General features: G+C 51.2%; 1 protein-coding gene across 5 annotated transcripts in view; it reads left to right on the top strand.

The window, feature by feature from the left end:
- The window catches only part of LRSAM1 (leucine rich repeat and sterile alpha motif containing 1), a 39,196-nt gene extending 19,425 nt beyond the window's left edge, over positions 1 to 19,771 (top strand). For 4 of the 5 annotated variants that reach the window (XM_038549301.1, XM_038549302.1, XM_038549304.1 and 1 more), the window contains 14 exons: positions 73 to 195; positions 417 to 556; positions 1,674 to 1,718; positions 3,436 to 3,506; positions 6,534 to 6,633; positions 8,108 to 8,195; positions 8,795 to 8,869; positions 10,272 to 10,352; positions 11,861 to 11,956; positions 13,845 to 13,943; positions 14,917 to 15,048; positions 16,193 to 16,274; positions 17,548 to 17,696; positions 18,955 to 19,771. In XM_038549301.1, the coding sequence (XP_038405229.1) occupies positions 73 to 195; positions 417 to 556; positions 1,674 to 1,718; positions 3,436 to 3,506; positions 6,534 to 6,633; positions 8,108 to 8,195; positions 8,795 to 8,869; positions 10,272 to 10,352; positions 11,861 to 11,956; positions 13,845 to 13,943; positions 14,917 to 15,048; positions 16,193 to 16,274; positions 17,548 to 17,696; positions 18,955 to 19,080 (1,407 nt within the window). In that variant the 3' untranslated portion in view covers positions 19,081 to 19,771. The remainder of the gene's footprint in view (positions 1 to 72; positions 196 to 416; positions 557 to 1,673; positions 1,719 to 3,435; positions 3,507 to 6,533; positions 6,634 to 8,107; positions 8,196 to 8,794; positions 8,870 to 10,271; positions 10,353 to 11,860; positions 11,957 to 13,844; positions 13,944 to 14,916; positions 15,049 to 16,192; positions 16,275 to 17,547; positions 17,697 to 18,954) is intronic. The other variant, XM_038549303.1, reaches the window with a different exon arrangement.
- The last annotated feature ends 389 nt before the right edge of the window (positions 19,772 to 20,160 follow it).

The raw sequence follows: 20,160 nt of genomic DNA, 5'->3' as shown, positions 1-20,160 counted from the left end.
GGTTTACCCTGCTCCCATGTCCCAGCGCCCACAGAGCCTTGCCAGCCATTACCAGAATCTACCTTCTTATAGGAACAGAAGATGCTGGAGAAACTTGAGTTTGAACGGCGCTTGGAACTTGGGCAGCGAGAGCACGCACAGCTCCTTCAGCAGAGCAACAGTCAGAAGGATGAGATCCTCCAGACAGTCAAGGAGGTCTGTGAATGGCTATGTGGGGGGCTTGTCTGCTCACTCTCTGCCAGGGGGGCCCTTACAGATCACCAAGTCCAGCCTCCTCTTGTGTAACGGGTACCCGAAGGGCCTAGCAAGGGGAAGGCCCAGGCCCAGATCACACAGAAAGGCCTGGCAGGGCAGGGGGAGAAACTGATGCAGAGCCCCTGGCTGCCAGCTGAGGCTGGCTGGCTGTCCCGCTGCAGGAGCAGTCCCGGCTGGAGCAGGGCCTAAGTGAGCGCCAGCGCTACCTGGACGCAGAGCGGCAGCGGCTGCAGGAGCAGCTGAAGCAGACAGAGCAGAACATCTCCAACCGGATCCAGAAGCTCCTGCAAGAGAACCAGAGGTCAGACCCCTACTCCTAAGGCCCAGAGGATTTCCCTGATGTGGCACCCTCTGAGGAGCCTGGAATAGGGGTCCGTTTCTCCCTCATGATGTCTACTCCTGCCCGGAGTTGTGTTTTTTTTTTTTTTTTTTTTTAAGATTTATTTATTTATTCATGAGAGACACAGAGAGAAAAAGAGACAGCGATACAGGCAGAGGGAGAAGCAGGCTCCGTGCAGGGAGCTGATGTGGGACTCGATCTCGGGTCTCCAGGATCATGCCCTGGGCTGAAGGTGGCACTAAACCACTGAGCCACCCGGGCTGCCCCTGCCCAGAGTTTTTGTGTTAGGGTCCAGTGTTGGTACTGCAGTTTGCACCAACCTAAAGAGAAAAGCATCTGCTCTGGGCCTGACCTGGTCTGTAGCTTGTCCTTGGACCCATGCCTACCAAGTGTCCTGTCTGTAAAATGAGGGAGGTTAATAGGAGAGTTGAGATCACGTCTTGCTCCAGTATTCTAGGTTCCAAGTAATGTGTTGCTCTGAGGTCAGCCATAGTGAGATTTGCCTTAACAAATCATGTCCAGGGTAGGCACAGCTAGGAGCAGGCCTCGGTGGGCTTGGGGGAAAGGAAGCCAGATCAAAGTCTCCAGAAGCTCTAGTTAGGGCCCCTTGTGGAAAGCCTCCAGAAACGGGCTTTCACCACGTTCCCTGTTGTTTCCAGGCTTCCTCTTGCTTTTTCCTCACTCCTCCATCATGTAGTAGTTATATGGCGCCCAAGCGAGCCGGCATATGTACCACACAGTGGGCTCTCCCGACCTGGGCATCCTGGAAAGCTACCTCTGTCAGATGCTGCTTATGTGCTGAGCACCTTGTGTATATTCTCTTATTCACTCTTGAAAAATACTCCGTGAAGCTTTTTTTTTTTTCTGAGGATCCCATTTTGCAGATGAGGAACCAGGGATTGGTGTGGCTGAGTAACTGGCCCAACGACACACAGCCAGAGGTTTTGAGGCTGAGAACCCCAGCTGGTTCCTCAGTACCCTCTGCACAGCCAGTGCAGTGAGAGGAAAGTAGTTCTGTTGGAAACAGGCCTCCTGGTGACAGCTGCAGTGACCTTTACAGTTTTGGTTTTCTCTACAGGCAAAAGAAAAGTTCTGAGATCTTGAAGTCACTGGAAAATGAAAGGTTAGTGTTTTGCTCTAGCACTTTCTCCACATTACCTTGGGGTTAGGGGAGGGGCTCAGGGAGAGGCCTTGTGATTCTCGAGGTTTATGCCAGAAAGTTTTCCTAAAGCTCTAAGGAGATATTCACCTCCTTAGGGAATATTGAATCAAAAAGAATCACCGCCTGTAAGTTTAACACACACGTACATTCATAAGAAAAACTGAGACAAAAGTATTTATAACGTCAAACTGTATTACTAGCATAAAAATGTAGAGAAAAATCCATTTATTAAGAGAAACACAGTTGTTGCGAAGTAGTCAAGTAGGGGCTGCAATTAAAGCAGAATAGGATTTCTTCAAGAAAGCATGTATCTATGCTCAGAGACCAAAAGGAGCCACGCTGAGTGGTTTACCAAATGTTTCTGAGGCAGAAATTAGAGGTGGTGATCTTTGGGTTTTTCCCTTTGTGTTTTCCCCCTTTTAGTAATTAGGAAAGATGGTAGCTGAGAAGGAAGCTTTCTTCTTCCGCCTCTCCCTCCGTCTTCTCTCCTTACCGCCGCCCCCCCCCCCACCTTCCCAAGGATTATCTGGAATCCCAGATAACCAGGAGTTCCCTGGAATCCCAAAATAGCCCTGTGGACTTTGTTGTGGTACTTGTGCTGGCCTTCTAGGCACCTGGCTGCTTGGGAAGAACTCCTGGGGGGTAGCCCCCTCCCCTGGCCACTTCAGCAGCAGTGCTGCGGTGCCAGAGGTGGTCAAGGCCAAGCCGGGTTGTGGCCAGTTTATCTGGCACGCGCCAACCAAGCACCCTCTCCCTGTTGGGCCCTTTGGGCAGGGTTGCGGCTCCAGCAGCGCACCAGTTGCAGCCTTCTCTTGAGGAGCCTGTGGGCCTGGGCAGGAGGCAGAGATGCTCAGACGCTCCTTCCAATGAAGTGCAATGTGCAGAAAGATGAAAAGATATTCCTTGCAAGCCACTGTTACTAGTTTACTGTGGGGAACGACGCCTACATATGCAGTGTGCACGTACATGCATCCGATGACCTTTTTAATTTTCATTTACTGTATCATGGATGTGTTTCCCATGCCCAAAGCCTCGTTTGTAATAACTGTAGAGTATTCCACTAAGTGATTATATCCTAATTAGTGCTCACGTGGGACATGTAAGTTCCCAGGTTTTCTTCATTACAAACGCTGTTGTAGTAAATATCTCCTGAATATATCCGTATGCGTTTATGTGAATATCTTTGAAGGTTTTCTTTTCAGGCTTTTCGATAGGTCTTGCCAAATGGCCTTCTAAAAGATGTTTTACCAGCTTATGCTCCTCTTCACAGTACTTGAAAATGCCTGCTTCCCCTTCACTGCTGCCGTCAGCACTCCTCACCTTCCTTGACATCCCACCCTGGGAGGTAGAAAGACTGTACTCTAGTGATTAGTAATGTAAAGCTCTTTCCATGTGTTTCCATGTGTTTATTGGTTCCTTGTATTTAAGCATCTATGAAGTGGCTGTTTGTGTCCTCTGCCCATTTTCCTAAGGGAGTTTTCATCTTTTTATGCCAGAATCAATGTCTACAAGGCTGGAGGTAAACAGGGCTCCTGTGGAAGTATGGGATATAACAGGAGCCTGTTTAGGTTGGCACCTCAAGGAGGACTTCCTGGAGAAGGTGGTGTTCATCAGATGGGATTCCCTGTGGGAAGTGTTAAATCTGCTGAGTAAACGGATGGATTTTTTTTCCCCTTAGAATAAGGATGGAACAGTTGATGTCCATAACCCAGGAGGAGACTGAGAACCTGCGGAAACGTGAGATTGCCTGTAAGTGGGGAGGGGCTTGGGGTCCTGGGAACAGAACTTGTCTGACTTGGGGGCAGGAGAGACCACCTTCTCCCTTTGGCCAGGTATAGCAGGGTCGAGAGGGGCAGTTAAAGTCCAGCAGTGAAGCATGGGCTCCGGGGTCAGGCCAACTCTGGAGCAAGCCATATGACCTCGGGGCCATTCCTGGCCCCTGACTATTCAGAGCCTCAGTGTTCTCTTTTTTGTTTTTGTTTTTTTTTTTTTAAGATTTATTTATTTATGATAGACACAGAGAGAGAGAGAGAGAGAGAGAGAGGCAGAGACACAGGCAGAGGGAGAAGCAGGCTCCATGCCAGGAGCCCGATGCAGGACTCTATCCCAGGACTCCAGGATTGCGCCCTGGGCCAAAGGCAGGCGCTGAACCGCTGAGCCACCCAGGGATCCCCAGCCTCAGTGTTCTTATCTACGAAATAGGGAGAATAATTCTCTACCTCCTGGGGTCATTTTGAAGGTCAGATGAGATTATGCCTGGCACTAAGCATTTCACAAAGGCCATAGGGTTTCTGTTATCAAAAGCTGTGGTTGGCCTCTCTTGTGTTCCTGGGAGTTCCCCATACTGGCCCTAGGGCACCACACTGTGCCCACACTTAATGGGGCGGGCAGGGGGGCCTTTCTGCCTGATTGTGAGCACTGAGAGCATCAAGCCATGTGCCAAGGAAGACAAGGAGTCTGTTCCTTGTTTTGTAAAATAAGCCATGATTCTTCTTGGCTGGCCCTGTCCTCCCAAGCCTGGATATTGGAGTGGGATACTGTACAACACTGTGTACCAGGCCCTATGCCAAGCATTTTCCATACCCTACTTCACCTCCCTACTTCCTGAGGAGGTGTCCTTATGTCCCTGTTTTAAGGTCACTGTTCTCCACTATTTATATAAAAGAAAACCTGTTTGCATCTCCAGAAGGATGTTTACAAAATTGACTGATCAGGAATAGTATCAGTACCGGGGACTCTTGTTTCCAGCTTTTCAAACTTGGTTATTACTTAGCTTATAATTAATTTTAAGATTTATTTATTTAAGACCAAGGGAGGAAGAGAGAGAGAGCACGAGCAGTGAGGAGAGGGAGCAGAAGCAGGCTCCCTGCTCAGCAGGAGCTCGATCCCAGGACCCTGGGATCATGACCTGAGCTGAAGGCAAATGCTTAACCAACAGAGTCTCCCAGGCGCCCCTTACTTAGCTTTTTAAAAACGAGCAAGTGGTATTTTTATAACTAAAAAAAATTTTCAGTAAAAACAACAAAAAGTCCAGAGAATGTAATAATAATGCTTGTTGGGGACATATGGTATCAGACTGTCCTGTGTCCTGCCAAAGGAATCAGCAGGTTCTTTCTGGAGGGCAGAACAGGTGGCTCCTATTATTCATCGCCTTAAAACTGTATTCTTTTAAAAATTAATCTTAGGAAATAATCAGATTGCACAAGATTGTTAGCACAAGGATGTTTATCATTTAATAATTGCAAAAGAGACCAAATGCCCCCCAATAGAGGATTATCTAAATAAACTTTGGTGATCCTGCCCCACTGTACTCTGCTGCCAGCACCTCACACTGCTATGTGGACGTGGGGAAAGAGTCACAAAAACTGAGAAGTGGTGTTTAGTGTGGTAACATTTTCATTTTTTATTGTAGTAAGATATATAACTTAAACTTTACAATTGTTTTAAAAGATTTATTTATTTATTCATGAGAGAGAGACCTAGGCAGAGGGAGAAGCAGGCTCCTTGCAGGGAGCCTGATGTGGGACTCAGTCCTGGATCCTGGGATCACACCCTGAGCCAAAGGCAGACGCTCAACCACTGAGCCACCCAGGCGTCCCAGCTTTGCCATTTTAACCATTTCTAATTGTACAATTCTGTGGCATGAAGCCCATTCACACTGCTGTGCAGCCACCACTCTCCTCCATCTCCAGAACATTTTCATCTCCCCCAACTGAAATTCTGTCCCCAGTAAACAAAAATCTTCCATCCCTCTCCCCTTCCCAGCCTGTGTAGAACCCCTACTCCACTTTGTTTTTCTGAATTTGACAGCACTGGGTACCCTCTGTGAGTGGAATCCTACCATCTTTGTCGTTTTGTGACGGGCTTCACTCAGCAGAACATCCTCGGGGGTCATCTGTGTTGTAGCAGGCATCAGAACTGCTTTCCTTTTAAAGACCGAGTAGTATTCCGCTTATGTGTACACCATGTTTTGTTCATCTATCAGTGGACACTTGGGTTGTTTCCACCTTTTTGTTTTTTGTGAATAACACTGTGTGAACATGGGTATACAAATATCTGTTCTGTTCTCTTTCAGCTCTTTCATCTTAATTTTTTAAAAATCTATATATATGCATTAAAAATTGACTAGAAGAATGTATATCAAAATTAATATCTCTGGGTAATGAAGTCTAAAAGATTTGTGTGTGTGTGTACTGTTTGGTGTTTTACAATTAGCCTTTTCAAGTTTAAATTACTTCCATAGTTCAAAAATGTACCAAGGGGCCACCTGGGTGGCGCAATCAGTTGAGCATCTGACTCTTGGTTTCGACTCAGGTTCTGATCTCCGGGTTCATGAGATCGACTCCCACGTTGAACTCTGCACTCAGCAGGGAATCTGCTGGAGATCCTGTCTCCCTTTCCCTCTGCCCCTCCTCCTGCTCTTGTGCATGTGTGGGCTCTCAAATCTTTTTTTTTTTTTTTTTTTTTTTTTTTTTAGTGTTTTTTAGGGCAGCCCAGGTGGCACAGCGGCTTAATGCCACGTTCAGCCCTGGGCGTGATCCTGGAGACCCAGGATCGAGTCCCACATTGGGCTCCCTGCATGGAGCCTGCTTCTCCCTCTGCCTGTGTCTCTGCCTCTCTCTTTCTCTCTCTCTCTCTGTGTCTCTCATGAATAAATAAATAAAATCTTTTTTTTAAAAAAACTGTTTTTTTAAAGGTGGCTGATGAGGTGAACCCTCCAAGGTTCACCCCCAGGAGTGGTGCTCCTTTCTCAGCCTCGCCCCCATGTTTCCTCAGCCGCCATGCAGCAGATGCTGACAGAGAGTTGTAAGAACCGGCTCATCCAGATGACCTACGAGTCTCAGAGGCAGAGCCTGGTCCATCAGGCCTGTTCCAGGTAAGGTAAGGAGAGGCTTCCTGTGTTGAGGGCGCTCGCTTGGGCCCAGACCGTGGGGTGAGCGCTGGGCAGAGCCATCCCTCCTGCCAGCCTTGGCTGTGTGTCAGGGGCAAGTGGTGACTGCTCTTTATGAATCCTCTAGCTGGACCCCATGATTGGTCAGGCTCTGGTATAGTGACAGCAGTCACTCCCCCGTCTCCTGCACTTCCTTCCTGTGAGCCAGGCACTCAGCCAAAGGATGTGTTGGCTTATTGAATTTGTGACGTTATGTGTTATTAGCCCTGTTTTGCCACCACAGCTCAGGTTCAGAGATCATGTGACATACTCAAGGAAACACAGCTTGCAGGTGGCAGAGCCAGGGTTCAAACCCAGACAGTGGGGCTGTACTCTTAACCATGGTGCACTCATCGACCTCCGAGGGTCTGTAGAGGTTGGGAGCAGGGTGCCCTGGAGGGGATATTGATAGGGCTGCTCTCACACTGGCAGCAGCTGGGGGTCTGGCTGGCCAAGTTCGCTGCATTGCTGCGGGTTAGTCTATTGAAGGAGCCACAGGTGTCAGTACAGCCAGTGGAAAAAAGCTCTCCATGCTCAGGAGATGGGCCAGGAGCACTGGCTGCGCTGGTGTTTCTCCCCCTATCTGGGAGGCTCTGGCACAGCTGCTAACCTCCCCTGTGTCCTCACAGGTACAAGGGTTTCTCCCTCCTTTCCCTGTGGTAGAGCCTAGGAGCGTGGGCACTGGTGACAGATTGACCTGGACTCTGGTTCTCCTTCTGTTAGTAACCATGAAGTGCTGGGCCAGTCCATTTCCCTCCTGAGCCTCTGTCTTATCATAAAAATGGGGATAAGTCACAGTACCTTACCCTGGAGTTGCTGGAGAATTTAATGAGCATGATGTTTGCTACAGCACTGAACGTAGTGTCCAGCACTAGTAACACAAGAGGGCCCAATAAATAACAGCTGTTATTATTAAATAAACTCAAAACCAAGATTCTGCCAAAGTATGGACATATATATGCAGGGCTTCAGGGTTTGGATTTTTGTGCCAAAATCACTAGACTTGTTCTACTGGACTAAGAGCAAATCCACGGCCAGGGTGAGAAATGCTGGGGATGTAGGGTAGGGCATGGATGTTACTGCCTCAGAAGGAGAGCTTTCTCCTGTCCCAGGTGGCTCACCTGGGAGGTCATGAGCTCCTTGTTGGTAGAGGTGGGAGGGCAGAAGCAGGCCACCACTTCAAAGAGCAGTGCAGAGGGGATTCTGATGGAGGGGTGGATGAGAGGACCTAGATACACCAACTCTGTCACCTTCCTTCTAAGACAAACTCCATGTCTGTCCCAGGATCTAGCCCCTAGCAGGTGCTTCTTGAGTATCATTGAATGAGTTAATGGTTTATCTTGATCTCCAAGGTTCCTGGCCCCTGGTAGATGCTCAGAAAATGTTCAGAGAGTGAATTAATTTGCTGTCTTTCTGTCAGCATGGCCGAAATGGATGAGCGGTTCCAGCAGATTCTGTCATGGCAGCAGATGGATCAGAACAAAGCCATCAGCCAGATCCTACAGGAGGTGAGCCCTGGCCCAGGGTGTGAGGGCGGGGGCTCAAGCTGGGCACAGGGAGCCTGAGGCAGAGCATCAGAAGTCTGCATAGAGCCCTGTCCTTAGCTTATAAGACCAAAGATACTTAGTATGTTTAGAAGTGTACAGACCCTCAGGAAAGGGGGGCAGGGAGAGGGAGAGAGTGGTGGTTTTCTGATCTCTGAGATCTAGAGAAACATCCCCCACTGCCCTGGCAGGCACCTACTACCCATGCTGTGTGGCTCCGTTGTAAGGACTTAGGGGGCAGGACGTGGCGACCACTCCATTGAGGTGGAGCCCACAGGAGAGCGCCAACAGCCTTCTTCCAAACAGCATCAGTGAAATGGGGCAGTTAAAAGCACCCATGTCACCAGTTGTGGAAATTCAGTGCACGATGCAGGAATAGCACTGAGCATAGTGTCTGGCTCAGTAAGCCTTTCATAGGTATTATTTCTTAAATGTGAACATGTGAACTGAAGAGTTATGTTCCCCCTAAGAGACAGAGAAGTCCTGCATGAAGGTGTTTCTGAGCAGATTGTGTTTTCCCTTGGCCTGGGCCCCTTCCAAGCGGCCGGTGATCTCTGTTGCAGAGCGCCATGCAGAAGGCCGCATTTGAGGCTCTCCAGGTGAAGAAAGACCTGATGCACCAGCAGATCAGGAAGCAGGTGAGTGCTGGAGCTGTGGCCCCCACCAACTCCATCCTGCGTGCTCTCCCAGACTGCAGAGGTGGCTTTCATGCGCCAGCTCAGATACCCATTCCCACCCCCTCTCCCCACATTGTAACCAGTACTGCTATTTTTCATGCTGCCTGTGGGCAGCCTTGACTGCTTGGGCGGCCTCTGCGTCCACTGTGCCCCAGGCAGGAACCCCTCTCTGGGAAAAGGCAGTCAGCTCCACCCCAGCCACCCCCGTCAATTCAGACTGAGGAGCTGGGGAAGGTCAGGTGTCCCACCAGGACAGAGGGGTGCCTGCTGTCCCCGAGGGGCTGCTCCACCTAGAGGGAGCTGTGCTCTAGTCTAGGCTCTACTGCTGGCCTAGGGGCTGGTCTCCCTAGTGGGCTGTGTCAGACCCTCTGGGCTTTCTGGAGGGCAAGCGGGTCATGGGTGCATGGGCTAGAGACAGAGTGAGCTTTCAGGCTGTGGGAGTGCTCATTGCATCCTACTTGGCACACTTTGAATTCTACATATTCGCATGTTTTGTTTTGTTTTGTTTTGTTTTTTACCAAAGCAGACTTACCTTTTTATTTCCCTTTAATTTCAATTCCACCTTGCCAGACATGAAGCTCATTCCTCTGACCAGGGGTTGGTGGGACCATAGAAACTTAGAGGCAGGGGCCATAGGGTCACAGGCTCAGGGTGGAGAAGTCACTGGGTGTGGTGTCTGACCCCCAGACATCCTCCTCATGGGTGATTCTGACCCAGCCAGCCAGCTGTTGCCCTTCAGACCCCAAGCCTGGAGAGCCCTGGGAAAGGGCTCCCTCCCCAACCTGCTCTGTGTTCTGGAACAAGTGACTTAACCTCTCTGAGCCTCTGCTTCCTCAATGCCATAAAATGGAGGCAATAATGCCTCCTAATAACCAGGGAAGATTTGATGATGTGATATAAAGTTCATAGTACAAGCCTTGCACACAAAATGTTCTAGAAGCATCAGCTGCTACCATCGTTGTTCTTAATCCATTTACCCTTTGCTCTCCTCTATGACACCAGTTAGAGGAAGCAAGAGACTTCAGGCGAGTGCAAGGCTCAGTGAGGACCTGTGTCCATTCTGCCCTTGGGCCTGAACATTAAAGGCAGGCCCATCTCCAGTCCATAAACCGGGAGCCTCTCTGGAATGGGCCTTCCAGGACAGGCCCATCTGCACCTCCCAAGCCCTCAGGGCCCTGAAATCACTAATTCTTTCAAAGCCCCACTGAGGGGGTTCCCAAGGCACCCAGGTTCCCTTCATTCCTGAGCCCCCAGAAATGTTTCTTAGACATCCCCCCTTTGCCCTTCAGAGAGCAGCTCAGACTTGAACCTTGGTTAATGTGAATTAAAAAAAAAAAAAAACCCTGTTTCATCTTCTGTTTAGATTAAGTTAATAGAAACTGAGTTATTGCAGCTGACACAGCTGGAGGTAAAGAGGAAATCCCTGGACACAGAGGCACTGCAGGTATGTAGGGCTTCCTGCCTGCCCCTCCCTCCCCACCTCCTTCCCCACAGTGGCTCCCCAGCAGGCAGGCAGTCTCCTCTGTGGCTGTGATGGGAGCATAGTCAAGGGGCAAGCCCAGTGCAGGCCAGGGTTAAGGTTGGGGCAGCTTATTGCTCATCAGGAGGGTCAGAGGAAGGAGGGTTTCATTGCCAAGGCTCACCTGGGCCCATCTCCATCTCTGCATTTTCTTTGTTTTGAAGCAGGGTCACTGCTGAACTCCCTGTCTTCTTTAAGCCATGCTTCTGGGGTGCTAGTTCAACTTATGGGCAGACATCCTCTGGGGAAGGAGCTTTCTTGGTGTCCCAAGGATGTTTGGAGGAGAGGGCCCAGCTGTTACTATGTCACTCCCTGCAGGTGGCTTCTCTGGGAGCTCTAGCCTGGGTGTCTTGCTTATAGAGCCGGGGGCGGGGAGGGGAGGGTGCGGTACAGACCGGCAGGTGGCATTCCACCAGGCTATGCCTGGTGTCCGGGACCTGGGCTTTGTCCTTTGTAGTCCTGCTGTGTGACTTGGACAGGCAGGTGTGACCTCTGCCCAAATGTCCAAAAGCAGATAGACCAATGGTGCGTGAAGACCTGTGCCCTACATCGGGCCTCTGAGCAGAGCCTTCTGTCTGTCCCTGTCCCTGTTTCTGTGTCTGTTCCGAGAAGTCTTAAATTGTCTCATGGCTTCTCGACTCAGTCAAAGTGCGCTAAAGTCTACAGTCCTGGTCTTAGGTCTGCCACAGATGTGCTGTGTGACCTAAGGCAGGTCACGTTCCCTCCTAGGCCTCCATCTCTCCCCTCCATAAAAGGAAATAATCATCTAGGCCCAGCCTGTGTCATAGGGACATCATACTGGGGGCAAGCTTGCCAACGCAAAGCCCTTTGTGAGCCTTGGCAGGGTCTTCAGAGATGAGGGGATAGGGGAGTTCTCCAAGAAGATGCAGCCACCATGCTTGGCAGGTGCCCATGTCTCCTGCCCATTAGAGAGCACTTGTGGGGCTCCTGTTTGGGGGGCTTCCATGGGTTTCCAAGAGTAAGAAACAAGTAGAACATAGACATAAGCAGGGCTTCACTCCAGTTTGCATGTGCCTCCATCTGGGTGGAACCTTCCAGATTTGTGGGGTTACATGCCAACCCTCCCTGCCTGTGCTTCCACCCACATGCTCTGTCGTCCGTGAGACTGCAGTCATGTACTTGTGGCTTGTCATTTCCTTTGTTTGCTGTTTCTTATCCTTTCACAGTCATCAGTCACTGGATCCCACGCCTGGCCTGACCCCCACGGGGAGAAGACAGGGAGGGAATACCCAGGCATAGGGGCTCCTCGGCTCTGTCCCCCAGCCCTCTGCCCAGTTGAGTTGAGCCCAGTGTGGGGTCCTGGCTGCCAGCTTAGAAACAAGTAGGGGGATCTGTCACCCAGTGAAGGGGACTCCTGGCTCGCTCCAGAGCTGTGAGCCTCCAGCGGTACTGGGCATGGTCTTGTGTTGCAGGAGATGATCTCCGAGCAGCGCTGGGCCCTGAGCTCCCTGCTCCAGCAGCTCCTCAAGGAAAAGACGCGACGAGAGGAAGAGCTCCGAGAAATCCTGGTGCGCTTGGCTTCTGTGTTCATTCTGCATTGCACATGGATTCACTTTCCCTAAACACACTCGCCATTCTTAGAAGCATTTTTGTTATTCCGAGTAATAGTTAGTTGCTCATCGAAGAAAAAAACGGAACATATGAAGGAAAAGATTCTCACTTCTGAGAGTTATCTAATACTAACGTTTTGATGTGTTTTCTGAACTCTACAATGCATATTTATAGCTGTGCCTGTGTGTGCCTTGTAACCGTAAGATGGCACATGCCCCTTTAGGAGCAGCTTGCTTGTATCTGTTCTTCTCATGTCCCTAAAATGCCCACTACACTCTGCCTGGCTGCATTGGATGGGCCGTCCTCGCCCATGGCCAAGCATTCAGACTACTTCCAGTTTTTTACTTTTCTAAGGAATTCTCTCTGTCTTTGTAGCTAAGTCTTGAGAGCAGCCATGAGTAGTTATTTAGGAGAGATGCCCAGGAGAGGACTTTCTGTGTCCAGTGTAGGCTGTTTAATAATCTTTTGATAGGAGTTGCCCACCTGTCCCCTGTACCCAAATGGGTTTGACTCTGGCACATTGTCAGGGTAGTAGAGCCCTGTTTAGGGATGGCAAGTGGGGATCACTTCCTCCAGACCCCGTGTGCATTGGAGCACTGGGGACAGAGGCCAGAGCTCAGAGACCTAAGTCACTCCTGTGGTGTCATTAATACTCCAGACAATCTCTGAGCTCCATTGTGGGTGGAAGGCCTGTGCAGAGAAGAGCGAGACCAGCTTTAACAGCCTCATGTGAACCTATGTGGTGTGTGTGGTCCAACCAGAAGCTGCCTGTTCCTCACGATGCCTTACGGCCATCCCCTATGAACAATGCATTAGCATCGTGCAGCAGTGGCCGTATGCTCTGGTCCTGTGCTTCTACCCTCAAGGGGCCTCAGAGGACTCACCATCCAGGGGAGGAAGCATCACCTCAGCAGATGGTGACTGTGTCAGGGTCATGGGCGTCAGAAGAGAGCTGTATCTGCAGCCCGGGAGGGCCATGGGTGGCAGAGGGATGGGAGCAGCTTGGCAAGGTCTAGGAGGGATGACCAAAGGACAGTCAAGCCCCAAGGGGACTGGAGAAAGGCCTGTGTCAGAGTCTTGCTGCCCACCTCTCATTTGTCCCCCAAGTGTGGCCACAGTCCTGGCTGGGTGGCCTGGCTTGCTCAGAGCACAGGTCCCAGGGCAGAACAGACCTGGGTCCAAGTCCTGACCCTGCGCAGCTCTTTTAACTGGGCAGCTTCCTAATTCCCCTGAACCCCCCTTTCCTCACCCTTCATGTTGCTGTGCAAATTAAGGAAAATGGGACCTTGGTGCAAAGTGGGATCTGTCACGTAGTGCTCTAAGGATATTAACTGCTGCCATCACTGCTCCCATCCCTTGTCGTGGCCCTGGCCCCAGCACCTAGAACCATGTGTGGTCAGAACAACACCCTGTGACTACTTGTTCATGGCAGAATGAAAGAATCTGTTTCCATAGCAGGTCTCATTCTCCAGCTTTTTCAGAAGGGCAAAGCCCACTCCAGAAGCTCATGTCGTCCTTAGAATCCTGTTTCTCTCCCTGCCTGTCACCAGAGTGTGTGCTCAAGCAGGGCCCCGCAGAGCCTGGTGGCAAGCATCCAAAGCCCAGAGTCGGGCCTCAACCCCAGGTGTTCCCTGGCTGAGATTGTTTGTGGCAGGAAACTGGGGGCAGAGGTACTTCCTGCCTTTCCAGGTTCAGTAGTTTAATAAGTGGTGACACTGTGGTGGCTGGGAAAGTTCTTTGTAAAATACCAAGCACCTTCCACCTGCTGAGACCATTGTTTGAAAGCATCACTGTCATTATAGTTTTTATTTACTGACCTATTGATGCCTATTTTGACCTTGGCAGACAGAGTTAGAAGCCAAAAGCGAAACCAAACAGGAAAATTACTGGCTGATTCAGTATCAACGGCTTTTGAACCAGAAGCCCTTGTCCTTAAAGCTGCAGGTAAGGACTGCTGGCCTCCACACTTGCAGAGAGCCCTCCTGTGCCTCAGTGATGTCCTGCTGCGTGAGCTTTCCAGTAACTAGTGTACCAGGTCCTGTGCTGGGCCCTGGCAGGGACAAAAAAGAGAGGGTGCATTCCTTCTGATGAAGGGGAGGCAGCTGCACTGCTGTGTGGGGCAGAGCCTGTGAGCATGCCCGTGTGTGAGCGGGCAGCAGGAGCTGCCTGCAAGCCCCTGCTGGGGGCAGGACAGATGTGGTTCCCCCTACCCTGAAGTGTGCACATACACACATGTATACACATGCTTGGCTTTTGTTTTGTCTTGTTATTTAATTAAAATGGAGCGTGTGTGTGTGTGTGTGTGTGTGTGTGTGTGTGTCTGTTTCTGTGTATACACACTATCTCAGCAAATCTTTTTTCTCTTAAAAATAATGACAAGCCAGGGCAGCCCTGGTGGCTCAGCGGTTTAGCACCGTGGCCTTCAGCCCAGGGCCTGATCCTGGAGCCCCAGGGTGAGTCCCACATCAGGCTCCCTGCATGGAGCCCGCTTCTCCCTCTGCCTGTGTCTCTGCTTCTCTCTCTTTGTGTCTCTCATGAATAAATAAATAAAAATCTTAAAAAAAAATAATGACAAGCCATTATTCTCTACAAGCCAAGTTCTCTAGCCATGTATATATAATAGACCTCCTCACTGTTTCCAGATAACTGTGTAGTATTTAGTATCTTGGTGAACCCTCATTTATTTAAACAGCCCTGTTGATGGGTATGTGATTGCTGAGCATTTTCAAGTTCACAGCCAGAGTGGCAGTGAACTTTCTTGTGCCTTTATCTCTGTGCTCACATGTGCATTTTTGTAGAAAAAATTCCAAGAAAATACTTTGTGACATTAAATTTACTTAGAGCCTTTGTTTGCCATCGTAAATAACGAGGTCATATATGCAGTGCACTCAGCTTCTCCTGCGGGTCTGTCTTGCAGGAAGAAGGCTTGGAGCGCCAGCTGGCAGCCCTCCTGGTGGATCTGTCGGCGGAACACTACCTGCCCATCTTTGCCCATCACCGCATCTCCCTGGATATGCTGAGCCGGATGAGCCCTGGGGACCTGGCCAAGGTGGGAAGCAGCAGCCCCTCACGGCCACTGTCCGGTCCTCCAGGGGTCCACTTGCTCTCCTGCAGCTCTTAGTGAGGTCTGCCATTAGCAAATGTCCCAGGGGCCCCCTTGCCATCTGGAAGATGGCCAGCACACCCACCTCATGGTCCCTAACTACCACCCCCCCTGCCAGGTGTACTCTGCATGCCATGTGCCTAAGAAAATCCAGGGATGTGGGTTCTGCTGAGTCCAGACTGCCCCCCCTCCACACACACATACACACACTCAGATAGGACCTTCATGTTGTAGGCCCAGGGTAAGTCCTTGGAGGTTGTCTCGTCCAACCCTGTGCCACCACCCCCCAACCCCCCGGTTTTACAGACTTCATGGCAGCACTGCCCGAGCCTGGTTATATTCTCAGTAGGAAGTGAGCTCTGCATTGCATTAGTTCATTTACTCTTCGAAAGAACGGAATGATGAGGACAACCAACATCCCTGTAGCACTTACCAGTGCCAGGCCCTGTTCTAAGTGCTTTTCATGTGCTAATCCCTTGAGCCCTCCCAACAGCCCAGGCAGATAGGTATCATCCTTGTCATTTTTCAGATGAAGCAGATACGGCAAGGGAGTGACATGCCTGAGGTCACACAGCAGAACCAGGCCTCAGGCGTGGGTGGTCTGATGCTGTTTACCAGTCTGCTGTGTTGCCTGCCCCTTGGCCCAGAAACTGAGGCTCAAAAGGGCTTGAGAGGGGCTGTGTGACTCCAGCACTACTGCTTCTCAGCAGCTTGGCCTCAGTGGGAACTACCTGCTCCTTCCTGTGACTCAGGACAGTGGATCCTGACTTACCTGTGGTCATGGGGAGGATGTGCGGTCACGGAGGTAAAGCTGTCAGCGCAGTCCCTTCCCCAGTGTGGGGCAAGCACATGCTAAACTGTGGCCCCTACCAGTGTCTGTTTCCTTCAGGGCCTCAGTTTCTCTCCCTGCCACCTGGTCACCTTCACAGCTGTGGTGCTGCACTGCCTCATGTTGACCCAGGGGCCCAGCCTCCACATTTCCAGGTGAAAGTGCCAGAAGCCAGGAAGGAGGCAGTCCTGGTGGCTCTGTACTGGGTAGTGAGCTCCCACCTAGCCAGCCCATAACTTGCTTTTCCTTGAACTGCCCTAGGTGGGTGTCTCAGAAGCTGGCCTGCAGCATGAGATCCTGCGGAAAGTCCAGGAGCTGCTGGATGCAGCCAGGATCCAGCCAGGTACCAGTACAGGCCCTCTCCTAAGCAGAGGCCCCAGCCTCCCTTGTGGACTGTGCTCTGGAGGTGGTCACCTGTTTACATTTCAGGACAATAACTAAGGGCAGGTTCTAGCCTCTTGCAGTCCTTAAGGCTCCCTCCTAAAGGAACAGGATTTCCAAATGGAAAACATCGGCCATAAAAATGGGGTGGTGGTGCAGATAGGCCTATCCTATAACCTTCTCTGAAGCTACTATACAGACACTGGGAGCCACACACCCCCAACCCTTGGAATGGAAGGAGAAACCAGCCATACCTGGTGCCCAACACTGTGCCAGGGGCAGGCCTGTGTTTGGATGTGGAAAGATGTTTTTGATGATGTACGAAGGGGTAAAGGCAAGTCATAAAGGCATTCCACCTACGCCTGGAGGCCTAGAGAAACATAGGTGCTGTGGCTGCAGGAGGGGCAGGGGACCTTCAGTCCTTTTCCTAACAACCTCTTCCTGCTCCCCTAACCATATCCCGTTAAATACAGAAGAGCCCCTTTACAGTGATAGTTTGGGGGCACCTGGTACCTTCAGAGAGCCTAGTGTTGTAACAGCCTTTTAAAAAAATCAAGTTTTTCCAGTTATAGAGACTTCTAATTCAAACCATAAGATAGATGGGAAAATGTGAACTGGCATGAGGATGGGCGTCAGTGATAGAGAAGACTCAGGGATGTTGGCGATGTTGGTGTACGTTGAACTATAATGAAACAGACTATATTTTATAAGGGCCGGTTCTGTCCTGTCTGTTGGGACCTGGGCAGAGCATGAGGACAGGGGTGAGGGGACTTCTCATCCCTTCTCCCTGCTCCCTGGTGGCCTCCTGGGAGACCTGATGGAGCAGCTGTGAGCACAGCACCCCTGCCACCCCTCAGCCCCTAACCAAGGGCTCCTGCCCCATGGCTCTACCACCAGATGGAGTCTCCCTGTGGTCTTGGGCAAGTGGCTTCTCTTCTCTGAAAGCGAGAAGCCCTACCTGCAGCATTACTGTGAAGGATCCTGGGGGAATGGTCAGGGATCAGAGACCCCAAATAACCAGCACTGTGGCCCTCCCTGTGGTGAGCCGGCCCTCCTATCTCACACATAGGGGAATGAGGCTCAGAAGAGAAATAAGGGGGCCCTTACCCCTACAGTGAGATCAGTGCTCCGCCTTAGCTCACTGTCCACTCGTGGCAGCTAGAGCCAGGGGATCCCTAGGGGTTGGGATCATGGTGGCATGACCCTGGCTCAGCCTACCCTGCTGGTCCCCACAGAGCTGCTGAACCCACACAAGGGTGAAGTCCTTGGGGCCCTGGAGGTGCCCACTGCCCCTGAGGAGCTTCCTGAGTCTGTGAGCCCCTCTGCTCCCCCAGCAGAGCTGGAGGTACAGACATCAGAATGTGTCGTGTGCCTGGAACGGGAGGTAAGTCTAGGGCAGCAGCCCCCAATCCCACCCCCCCACCCCCACCCCCACCCCCACCCACGAGCCTGACCTGCACCCATCCTGAGCCTTTCCAGGCACAAGTGTTATTTCTATATACTTGTTTCTAGTGGTAGAAGTAGACTGTATTCATTAGAAATTTTGGGAAATCCAGGAAAGCAAAAAATAGAGGAAATTTCCATGATCCCATGACCGAAATATGAGCAAGGTTAACATCATTTTCTGGGACTTACTTTCTTTTAAAGGGGTTGGGGTTTTTTTCCCCCTACTTAATTATGGAAGATTTCCCAAGTCATTAATATCAACAACACAATTTTCTCTGAAGACACTTCTAAAACACCATCTTTTAAAATCTATAACAAAATAAGGGGCACCTGGGTGGCACAGTTGGTTAAGTGTTCTTAATTTTGGCTCAGGTCATGATCTCAGGGTCGTGGGGTCAAGCCCTATGTTGGGCTCTCTGCTGAGCACAGAGTCTGCTTAAGACTCTCTTCCCCTGCCCCTCCCCTCCTCTCTCTCTCTCTCTTTTCTTTTTTCTCAAATATTAAAATACATATACTTAAAATCTATAACAAAGCTAATGCTTATTGTAAAAACTAAGCAATATAGTATATAAAATAAAAACCCTCCCTTCCCTCCACCGTGGTCTGGTCCCAGAGACCCTACTTAAAAGAAGCTACCATGTTAGCAGTCGAATTCCTGCAGGGTCTTCACTAAGCCCAGGGAATGCCATGATGTAGGGGGATGTGCTGGTTATAAACTGAACCAAACCCCGGCTTTAGGGCCCTGTAGGTGGCTTCCAGTTTATTTCAAGCAGTGCTGTACCAAACAGCCTTGGACAGAGTTGGGAGCACATTCTTGACTATTTCCTTAGGATGTCTTAAAAAGAGGACATGCTGAACGAAACAAAGCACAGGCATGCTTACATGGCTCTTGGTCCATGATGTTGGAATCGTTTTTAGACCTAGAGGCTGGTCATTGCAAAAGGCAAAAATTAGGAACCCCTCCAGGGCCAATAGCAGGGCTGGTTGGGCACACTACAGCCTCCTGTGCGGCTGTTAGAGAGGGCATGGAGGGGCCAGAATAGGTGGTCCGTGGGTACTTCCGTGATGTTCGACGGTGTGTGATGGCCATGGTATCAGATTCTTAATAAAGACAAAAAGAGGTTGGGGGGACTCTTGCCCCATCGCCGGAGAACAGGCAGGGGCAGGACCCAGAGGCTCCCACTCTCTCCCCTCAGGCCCAGATGATCTTCCTCAACTGTGGCCACGTCTGCTGCTGCCAACAGTGCTGCCAGCCACTGCGCACCTGCCCACTGTGCCGCCAGGAGATCACGCAGCGCCTCCAGATCTACCACAGCAGCTGAGCCCTGGCCATCTGTGGCCCACCCCCGCACCACCTGTGGCCCGGGGCTCCAGCCGACTCCCCTGCTCTGGACAAACTAGTACAGCGCTCCTGTGCCCTGGGCCCCTTTCTCTCATGGGGGCGCTGCCCCCTGCTCTTCATCTCCAAGCACACCCGGGTGGGGGAGGGAAGGGAGGGGCACAGTGTTCCTGGCCCATGACACTGCTCATCGAGGGCTGTGGGGGAAACAGGACTCGGCATGAGGACTGGGTCTGGGGTTTGGAGAATCAGTGGTGCCACCATCTGAGCACAGGACCCCGTGTCCCGGCCTCTGCCACTTCCCAGCAGTCCTGACCGTGTCAGGTCACTGCCCTCCAAGAGCCTCAGCATCCTCATCAGGGTAACATGGATAGTGCTGTCCCCTTGATGGGGTGGTGGGAGTGCAGGAGGGCCCTGGCCAAGAGTGTGGAGCTGTGTATGGTGTCAACCACGACCACCGTGGGCTGTCCTCAGGTCGACTTGCCAGTGTGTGTTGAGTGCAGGCCTAATGCCGCAAGCAACGTTGGCCCCTCCTGACCTCCCGCTCTGGGCCCCTCTGCTCTCCAGATCTGCACCTCCTAACCACCACCACCACCCTGCCCCCACCGCAGTTCGCAGGCGACAAGCTTTGCTGACCCAAAGCAGTATTGTCAATAAATCCACCTCCAGCCTGATCCTCCTGAATCCTTACTGGGGCCTGGTGGAGCCCAGAAGAGGGTGGGGTGAGGTCTGGGGTGGGGGTTGGGGGAGGGCTTTATCTCAGTCAAAAGGAGGGAGAGAGGTGCTAGAGGCATCCCTAAACACAGTTATCCAGATCTCCCCTTTATAAGTGGACAGACCGAGCTCAGAGAGCAGGGCATGGAGAGTCAGGGGCAGGGGCTGTGGGTAGCTCCATTACTGCTAACCCAGCTACGAGCCGTGGGCTCCGTGCCTGGCGTCTGGGGCATGGCCGTGCTGGGTTTGGAGCCTGGAAGTATCAACTCCTAAACCCATGCAGTTGGGCAGATTTTTCACTGCACATTCTAGAAGGAGCCATGCACCTTGCACTTGCTTAGAGCTGCAC

The sequence above is a fragment of the Canis lupus genome, chromosome 9, assembly GCF_011100685.1.
Source record: "Canis lupus familiaris isolate Mischka breed German Shepherd chromosome 9, alternate assembly UU_Cfam_GSD_1.0, whole genome shotgun sequence".
In the NCBI taxonomy this organism is placed as follows: Eukaryota; Metazoa; Chordata; class Mammalia; order Carnivora; family Canidae; genus Canis; species Canis lupus.
Note: the sequence above shows the minus strand (reverse complement) of the source record. Positions and strands in the feature narration are given on the sequence as shown.